Source organism: Culex quinquefasciatus, chromosome 3 (genome assembly GCF_015732765.1).
Source record: "Culex quinquefasciatus strain JHB chromosome 3, VPISU_Cqui_1.0_pri_paternal, whole genome shotgun sequence".
In the NCBI taxonomy this organism is placed as follows: Eukaryota; Metazoa; Arthropoda; class Insecta; order Diptera; family Culicidae; genus Culex; species Culex quinquefasciatus.
The window spans coordinates 130071113-130081396 of NC_051863.1; the positions used below are offsets into that span (position 1 = coordinate 130071113).

Here is a 10284-nt window from a genome sequence, read left to right on the forward strand (position 1 = left end):
TTGACAAACAAACGGAGCACGCGGTCGCATGATGGCGGTATCGAGCTGTCAAATCGCAACATGGAGTTAAACTTTCTGTGCAGTTGCTGTGAAGCTTACCAAGGGTTTTCAAAGAGTTTAACACCATGTTGCACGCACACACTCTCACTTTTAATTTCTCGATCGAGTTATCTACGTGCGCATGTATTGCGTGTACGTACACGAAAAAGATTGAGGTTAAATTTTGTACCGGCCAGCAAAACAAATGGCGTGCTAGTGTGCGTGAGATCGGGCTTAGATAACTCTATTGAGCCAGAATTAGGGGTGATCATGTGATTAAAAATGAAAGTTTTTTCAAGAAAAAAAAATATTTTTCCGACCCAATAAAAAAATTGCGAGCATGTTCAAACAGTTATTCCTGTTGTCGGAAAAGTGATAAAAAAGCAAAATTTTAATCCATAATTTTTCTACAAATTGATTTTTTTCACTCCAACTGGGAACCCCTAGGTCTATCCACGACCGTTTCCAATGACCGTGAGAAGATGCCAGAAAATCCAGCTACGAGCTGAATCCACAATAACTCGGTCAAAGATTTTTTGCCCATTCTGGAAATTGATGTCCTCTAAATTATATAGACAAACTAATGATGCAAAATGGCTTCTTTGGGTATACCAAAGGCAACAAAAAAATTTCAGTCGGATTAAAAAATTCAAAAAAATCGAATGACCGAAATCTGAAAGAACTGCTCACTTATTTTGCCCATTGATATTCTGTACATTTTTGTTGCGAAATATCAATCAGAACCCAGGAAAGTGCTGTGTCCTATCCCTCGCCTAGACCAGACCAAAATCCAAATCTGTCAGACCAAAAAGCGAAAAGTAAACAATCTTGGTCTTCGACGTAGGTGCACACAAATCAAGAAAAGAAAATTTGAAAAAGAATTTAATTTTTCCAATTCAATGACTGGATTTGGACTGCAAAATTGAATGTACGCCAGAAAATGATTAAACAGTGCGGCGTCCTGTACACTGACAGTTAAATAAAGCAGTTAAAAGCCTTATTCTTCCACTTTAATTTTTGATCGCGTTTTCGGTTTACACCTGAAAAATCTTGAAATTATTTATACGGATTTGTGATTCAATGTTTCAAAGCTCATTATATGATTCAAAATCAAATTTGTTAAAAAATTAAATGCACCTACTTCAAGCAACAGGATTCTTCAAGGTTTTTTTTTGTTTACATTCAATTTCTGCAATTTGAAAACACTTTGTAAAAGAAAAGTTCCCCTGAAATTTACTCTCATTTTAATTTGTTTTAGCTCGGAAACTTTTTGACCGATTTTATTGATGCAAAATGATTTTTTGTGAAACTTTCAGCTCTTTTCAGTACAAAGCATTTTGAAATTTAATAGTGATTCTTTAAATTTTGTTTGACAACATGTTTTTTTTCAACTTCACTATTTTTTCGAAAAAAAACGTGTTTCCGGTACCAAATTTTGTTCTCCTGAAAATTATAAACTAACTTTTTGGAAACTTATGATTGAAAGACAACTGTCATCGTGTATAATTAATGTAAATGAGAGTCAAAAATCATAACGTTAAAAAATATTGTAAAAATAAACATTTCGTCAAATAACCGCAAACCCCGCATCAACAAGTCAACTTGTTCGCCGCACCACATTTGTTCCCTTTAATTAGCGAGCTTTGTCAATCATTCATCAAAGTCAGCAAAGGGCTGCTCCTGCCTCACATCAAACAGTTCAATATTTTCTCGACAATCGGCGCGACTGGGAGGTGATAAATCTCTTTTTAACGATCATCATTCCCTTTCCCCCTCTGGTTGGTGTTTATCCATTTCGATGAGGTTATTAATTATCATCACTCTTGTCAAAGGAGAGCCCACCCCAGTCTCAGTCAGTACATGAATCGTGCTGGGCCATAGAGCTTTAAGTGGAGTGCTTTTGTGTCCAGATGCCTCCGAGATCCTGCTGGGGTTTCCTCTTAAGGGAGGAAGATGGAGCCTGTATTAACTTTGTGCTGGTCGTTTTTATTCATCCGATTATTCACTCATCCCTTCCAAGAAGAAAGACCGGCCATTCAGCGTTATGACGATCATCATCATCAAAGCCATCACCCTTCAGCCCTTGCAGTATAAAAACGTGTACTTATTCCAGTGTCACACGTCTCTATTCAATGTTCTTTCACCTTGAGAAAAAAATAATTCTGAAAACAATATTTTCATCTAAAATTCAAATGCAAAAAAAAAAACAAACAAAAATTTACCAACACTCAACACTCCAAATTTCCCTCCGTGCACCGTGGGAAATCTGGGCCAACGTGAGGACTTTCAGCCAGCCACCAGCCAGCGTTTAACAAGATAACTTCCTTTTGGCTTTTCCTTCCATTCATTTGGTCACGAACGCGGGTACGTTTTCATCGTGCCTGGTGACTTTGTCACTGCGCACTGATTATGCCGATGATGATGAGCAAAATGATGGTGATGATGATGGGGGAAGGTTCTTAAATTTGGGCTCGAGCCCGGAAGTTAACGTTGATCAACAAGTGCTTGGTTGTCTTTGGAGCTATAAACGTGGTAGACGAATGTTGGAACGTTTAACAGTCATAACATTACATTTACTTTACATGACATTTCGTCGCCGTCGTGCTAACGTGTCGTACGTGCATTTTGGGCCAAATTGAGTTAAGAACGCCATTTTGTGCAGCTCACAATGCCTCACGTTATGGCCTTCACAGATCCTCAAAATTTGATTTCAATCCTGAGATATTCAACGAAATCCGAAAAAACTCCGTGCATTTTTGTCACTTTATACATGAAAGTAGTTTCAATCTCGTCGTGCTATCTTGTCACTCCCTGAAAATTGATGTAAGTGCGACAACTGGCCAAAGGGATTTCATGTCAGAACGCGTTTGACGCACGTACAAGTTCGACTACCGTAAACATCTATAATTATAACTCGGGACTCCAGCAACCAATTTCAGCCAAACTTCGGAACAATGCAAACAATGGTCATCCAAACAAAACGTGTCTGTTATTGTTTACATTGCGTGCTTTCGTTTTTTTTTTAATTCAAGGTCAAACATTAAACGCGTTTTTCTCGGAACGTCGAAATGGCGGGTGCAACAAGATAGAAATTTATTGATCTTTGGGACCATCCATAAACCACGTGGACATTTTTTGGGAATCTGTTGTAATATTGAATGTTTGGCCCTTTTTAAACGTTAGTCTAAACTTGAAAATTCGGAAAATATTTTTTTCGAAAAGATTGGAAAATTTCACGAATGTTGCATATTTTGACATTGAAAATCGGACCATTAATTGCTGAGATATCGACATTGAAAAAATTATGGGTTGTTTGGGTAAGACTTAGAAATCATCAATTTTCCTGTTTTAAACCTTTGCATTGCAATATCTCAGCAACTAAGGGTCGTATCAACAAGGTCCAAAAAGCAAAATATAGAGAATTTTCTCAGCTTTTCAAAAATATTTTTTTAAGAGTGAGCAAACATGTGCACTAATTTAAAAAAATGAAAAACTGCAACTATTTTCAAAAAAATATTTTCACCTAAATATGGATTTGACTTGACGGTGCAGTTTATCAAAAGTTCACTTCAGTACTTTTTGATTTCAAATTTGATTTTGCATCGAAAAATAAAGTTGAAAAATTTTTGAGACCGATATTTCGATTTTTTGAAAAAATCAGTACTGATTCAAAAATTCATAACTCGTTCAAAGATTTTTTGCACAACCTGGAAATTTCTGAAAAGTTGGCATTTCATGTCCTCTAAAACATATCAAAAAATAAAAAAAAGTCAAAAATAGTGTTTTTTTGCAAATCAAGTTTTAGTGATAAAAAGTTAAATAAAAAATCATCATTTTTTTCCAGTGTAGTCCGTATCCATACCTACAACTTTGCCGAAGACACCAAATCGATCAAAAAATTCCTTCAAAAGATACAGATTTTTGAATTTTCATACATCATTTTTGTATGGACAGCTGCCAAGTTTGTATGGAAAATTATATGCACAAACTAATGATGCAAAATGGCTTCTTTGGGCATACTGAAGGCACCAAAAAAGTTTCAGCCGGATTAAAAAATACAAAAAAAACGAATGACCGAAATCTGAGAGAACTGCTCCTTATTAAAATGTTAGTCTTGATTTAAAAAATAAAATAATGTTTTTGAAAAGATTGGAAAAGTTGAAATGTCCCCTAAAACATATTAAAAAAGTGTTTTTTTTTTTTGCAAATCAAGTTTTAGTGACAAACAGAGAAATTTAAAATTACCTAAAAATTTTACCGTGTATAATTTCTTTCAGTGTAGTCCTTATCCATAACTTCAACTTTAGTGAAGACACCAAATCGATCAAAAAAATCCTTCAAAAGATACAGATTTTTAATTATCATACATCATTTTTGTATGGACATCTGCCAAAGGAGAATGGGCGAATTTGGTCCAAGGATGTACACGAACGGGACCAACTTTTTTCGAAAGATCTCGCCGAGACATGAAAAAAAGTCTTCTGGACCAACTCTCTAAACCCCGGGGTTCAAAAGTTACAAGCTGTTTAAGTATGAGCATTTTGGGTAAAAATGTTCAAAAAATCTTATTTTTGCTATTTCTAAAATCATTCATAAAATTTCTGTTTCATTATGGATTTTAATTTTCTTGACTTCATTCGACGCGTATCAGCAAAAACTATGAGTTCTGATATGTCTTAGCATGATTGAAACATGATTTCTCTTGTTTTTATCCGTTTGAACCGTTTGGCCAAGAGGCATCCCATATAAACAAGTGAGCAATTCTCTACGAAATCGGTCTTTTTTCTTCAATTTTAATTTTTGTATTTTTTAATCCGGCTGAAACTTTTTTGGTGCCTTCGGTATGCCCAAAGAAGCCATTTTGCATCATTAGTTTGTCCATATAATTTTCCATACAAATTCGGCAGCTGTCCATACAAAAATGATGTATGAAAATTCAAAATCTGTATCTTTTGAAGGAATTTGATCGATTGGTGTCTTCGGCAAAGTTGTAGGTATGGATACGGACACTACATAATACACGGTAAAAAAATTTGGTGATTTTTATTTAACTTTTATCACTAAAACTTGATTTACAAAAACACTATTTTTAATTTTTTTATTTTTGATATGTTTTAGAAGACATAAAATGCCAACTTTTCAGAAATTTCCAGGTTGTGCAAAAAATCACTGACCGAGTTATGAATTTTTTAATCAATACTGATTTTTTCAAAAAATCGAAATTTTGGTCGTAAAAATTTTTCAACTTCATTTTTCGATGTAAAATCAAATTTGCAATCAAAAAGTACTTTACTAAAATTTTGATAAAGTGCACCGTTTTCAAGTTATAGCCATATTTAAGTGACTTTTTTGAAAATAGTCGCAGTTTTCATTTTTAAATTAGTGCACATGTTTGCCCAGTTTTGAAAAAATATTTTGAAAAGCTGAGAAAATCTCTATATTTTGCTTATTCGGACTATGTTGATACGACCTTTAGTTGCTGAGATATTGCAATGCAAAGGTTTAAAAACAGGAAAATTGATGTTTTCTAAGTTTCACCAAACAACCCACCATTTTCTATCGTCAATATCTCAGCAACTAATGGTCCGATTTTCAATGTTAATATATGAAACAATTGTGAAATTTTCCGATCTTTTCGAAAAAATATTTTTGGAATTTTCAAATCAAGACTAACATTTAAAAGGGCGTAATATTGAATGTTTGGCCTTTGTGAAATGTTAGTCTTGATTTGAAAATTCCAAAATATTTTTTCGAAGAGATCGGAAAATTTCACAAATGTTTCATATATTAACATTGAAAATCGGACCATTAGTTGCTGAGATATTGACGATAGAAAATGGTGGGTTGTTTGGGTGAAACTTAGAAAACATCAATTTTCCTGTTTTTAAACCTTTGCATTGCAATATCTCAGCAACTAAAGGTCGTATCAACAAAGTCCAAATAAGCAAATATAGAGAATTTTCTCAGCTTTTCAAAAATATTTTTTCAAAACTGGGCAAACATGTGCACTAATTTAAAAATGAAAAACTGCGACTATTTTCAAAAAGTCACTTAAATATGGCTATAACTTGAAAACGGTGCACTTTATCAAAATTTCAGTAAAGTACTTTTTGATTGCAAATTTGATTTTACATCGAAAAATGAAGTTGAAAAATTTTACGACCAAAATTTCGATTTTTGAAAAATCAGTATTGATTAAAAATTCATAACTCGGTCAGTGATTTTTGCACAACCTGGAAATTTCTGAAAAGTTGGCATTTTATGCCTTCTAAAACATATCAAAAATAAAAAAATTAAAAATAGTGTTTTTTGTAAATCAAGTTTTAGTGATAAAAGTTAAATAAAAAATCACCAAATTTTTTTACCGTGTATTATTTTTTCCAGTGTAGTCCGTATCCATACCTACAACTTTGCCGAAGACACCAAATCGATCAAAAAATTCCTTCAAAAGATACAGATTTTTGAATTTTCATACATCATTTTTGTATGGACAGCTGCCGAATTTGTATGGAAAATTATATGCACAAACTAATGATGCAAAATGGCTTCTTTGGGCATACCGAAGGCACCAAAAAAGTTTCAGTCGGATTAAAAAATACAAAAAAAATCGAATGACCGAAATCCTAGAGAACTGCTCAAGTCGAAACTTCAAGGTTTTGAAACCGGATCCGACCCAGATTGTTTCAGTGAGTATGGAAGGCTTCAGTACAATGTTGTAACAACTTATTGGGATGGTCTGAGTCATCCGAGAACTCCTTGGAGTTAAGACCGGTGAGTCTACCACCGTAACAAGCAAGATGTCGGCGGTTTTTGACCACTGATCATACCCGCATGGCTTCAGTGAGTATGGTAGACTACTATGCTGATGTGTTAGAGTGTCCTGGGTTCTCCTAGGACTCCCTGGAGTTATGATCTGTAGAGCTACAGCCGTAACAAGCAAGAGGTCGACCGGTTTTGATACCCGCATAGCTTCAGTGAGTGTGTGAGTGTCCCGTTCGTGTACATCCTTGGACCAGCTCCCATACAAATTTGCCCATTCTCTTTTGTGTGGAAAATTATATGGACAAAATGGCTTCTTTGGGCATACCGAAGGCACTACAAAAGTCTATCAGTTTAAAAATACAAAGACTTAAATTAAAAAAAATGATCGATTTCCGACCGACCCAACCGAACGATTACTCAGTAAACAGTAAAAAAAAAAAAACATTGTAATTTTACATCTGGGAAAAAATGTGTAATTTTACCTTTTTTTCTGGTGTAATGTCGTTATTTCAGTCTAAATTGCAACCTTTCAAAATTACATTTTCCAAATTTACATTATTTTTTACTGTGTAGTATCCATGATTGTCCATTCCTGAAAATATTTTTTTAGAAAAGTTCATGAAATTTCCGATAAAATGTATTTAACCGTTCCCACATTTTCAAGTGCCGATTTCTCAACAACTAATAGTCATTTGTATATTTTTATGATCTTTCTGAAAAAAAATTATATGATAAGTTTGGAATCAGACCTAGCATTTCTAAAGGGCCAAACATACAAATTTTAATAAGGTTAAGTTTTTTGTCCCACAAAAAATTTGAGGACAAGATTTACTTTTTTCCCTTTTCAAATATTTAGTTTAGAGTTTTCAATGTATTTTCTTCTTCTAATTTAAAATTCAACATAAAGAAAGGCAAATCTTTTAAAAGATGTATTCTTGAAACATTTATCTAAAAACTGTATTTTTTCCCACTGTTTTATTATTTGGAAATTTAAATGTCTATGCAATTTACCCTTCTTTGATTCAAAGTTCAATCTAAAGAAGGAAAATTTGAATAAAAAACTGAATGGAAAAAGTCGAATAGAATGTACGGCTGTTGAGAGCATTTCTCTTCTTTATGTTTTTTTTAATAAACGATAGAATTAATAAATATAAAAAACGCAGCTGCGAAATATTTAAACAATGGCAAATTGTACATCTTTAAAGAGATATTGCCTATTGTACGTTATATTGCAATGAAGTGAAAATTCAATAAACAAACTCAATACACTCAACCCCCGGTGGTTGGTAACTTTTTCGTTTGACACTTTTTTAGTTTGTACCCAGCTAGTTGGTCAAAGTCAAACTAAAAAGTGCCAAACTGTCACTTTTTACACGGCGCCCACGCACACTATCAAAACAAACGTTTGGTAGTGTGTTTGAACTCTGTGTAAAAGGGGTGTCAAACTAAAAAGTGACCCCGTTCGTTTGACAACAGTTGCTGTCAAACCATCGGGGTTTGAGTGTAGTTCAATAATTAAAGATCGAATCTTTTGAGAAATTTTCCAATCTTTATGTTTAATTTAGTTTGAATTTCAAATTAAAGAAGGCACAATATCATAAAAAACTTAGTTGTTAAATAAACAACATACTAAACCAAGCCTGCTCCTGTGGAATCACTAGCGGCGGCAGTTGGACTCGCAATCCAAAGGTCGTCAGTTTGAACCCTGGAGTGGAATAAGGGTAGAAGGTTCTTTGGAGTAAAATTAGGTTTGTTTGCTCTCCCCATTCAAAAGATATATGTGGGTCGTTAATGTGGATGGTTTGATTTTTATGGATGTCTTTATGAAAAACCCGTTATGCCAAATGGTTTACACCCATTGAAGAGTATCGGGGCCGGCATTTATAAAGCGGATTCAGTGGCAATAAATATAAAAAGACAAAAAAATTATTCATTGCTGTGTACCTTACTCTTAAGGTTCTGGGAGTCCTAAACCGTACAATGTTAAACTAGGATTTCTTAAGGATATCTAAGATATATTTTAAAATTTTATCAGAGCATCCACCAGCAGCAAAAGCATGTGGATAAACACAAGGATTAAAGTGACCACTCGCTGGTCACACATTTATTTCTTTTTTTTCCTTTAGCCTTTAACTTGGTCAGCCAGACATATCAGCTATCATAAATCACAATTTGTGTCGAAGAAGTGCAAACTCATCAATCCTTTTCAGCTTGACGCTGGTCAGGAAAGCTTCTTTGTACAACATACCTTACCGTTTAGTTGAATCAAGCAAAGGGCTAGCAACTCAGCTTAATCGATCGAAAATATGTAATCGGATTAGATCTCACTGAACGTTGATGTATTTTGCACCACTTAAAGGAATTTTAATCTTCAAGTTTTATTTTTTAATGGCAGAGTGCTTGATTTGCTTTAGTTGAATTATTATTATTGAGTGAGATGTAAATTGAAGTATTCTTTAAATAAAATAGGAAAACATTTAACAACCCATCTTTAACTCGTCATATCAATTCCACTTCGAATAGCCCCTTGAAATCTTGAAAAGTTCTTCCAGCTTTATATTCATTAGCCATGTCCTTACCCCCACCCTCCAACCAAACCTTATAAACAACCTGATGGTACGACCTGGTACGACCCCCAGGTCAGACATCCGTTCTGCTGATAAGCAAAGGTCAAGCCATTGTCCTTTGTTAGCACAAAGCGAAGAAAGAGAGAATGCTTCTCCGGCGAATGAGATAAAAGGATGTGGGTCCGAAACGCCAGAGGGCGCAAGATTAATAGTTTAGCCCAAATGTATGCAATCTGTCAGCAGGGGAAGATGATCCGATGGAAGTGCGTTTCGGTTTTAGTGAGGTAATCAATTAATTTGATGGACATTTGATTTTATTGAGTGTCACATGGGAAATGAAGAGGATTGCTTGAGGTGGAATTTCATCTCCTAATGGATTTTTGATGTTTTCTTGAGATTGCTTTATTGAATGCCTAGATTTGAATGTTTCTTTACTTTGAAATTAAAATTTCAAAATCTTTTCTTTCTTTCTTCCAGTTACCAGTACGTGCAATGTCCCGCGAATCCACCCGAAGATGAACTGCACCGCGTTGAACAGTAACCAGATTGAAACGACGCCCAACAACCATCCGCGGTTGGCCTCACCGACGGCCGCCGTCCGGACCCCCCTTGGCAGTGCCGGCATCATCGCCGTCCCGGGGTCCAACTCTAGACCGGGCGCGTCCTCGACCTCGTCTTCGGGGATCTTCTTTCACCACACCAACAACCTGCTCGATGTGCCCCGGCCAAACAACTCCGAGGAGGAAAACTCCCCGACCGAGCTGAACAACTGCCGGAGACTCGCGGAAAAGCCACCACTGGTAAGTGTGTCTTCAGGGGATAGTTCCAGAGGTTTTTTTCAGAACTTTTATCAATTATTGCTATTTTTCCACCCCCAGGTCAAACGTCTCACGATGGGCATCCTCCGCACGGCGGA

At 35.2% G+C, this 10284-nt stretch overlaps 1 protein-coding gene across 1 annotated transcript in view; it reads left to right on the forward strand.

The window, feature by feature from the left end:
• LOC6045671 overlaps positions 1–10282 on the forward strand; it is a gene marked incomplete at its 3' end in the record, with an annotated part of 158411 nt that extends 148129 nt beyond the window's left edge. The window contains exons 3-4 of the mRNA XM_038261177.1: positions 9846–10168; positions 10247–10282. Of these exons, the coding sequence (XP_038117105.1) occupies positions 9884–10168; positions 10247–10282 (321 nt within the window). The remainder of the gene's footprint in view (positions 1–9845; positions 10169–10246) is intronic.
• Positions 10283–10284: the final 2 nt, after the last annotated feature.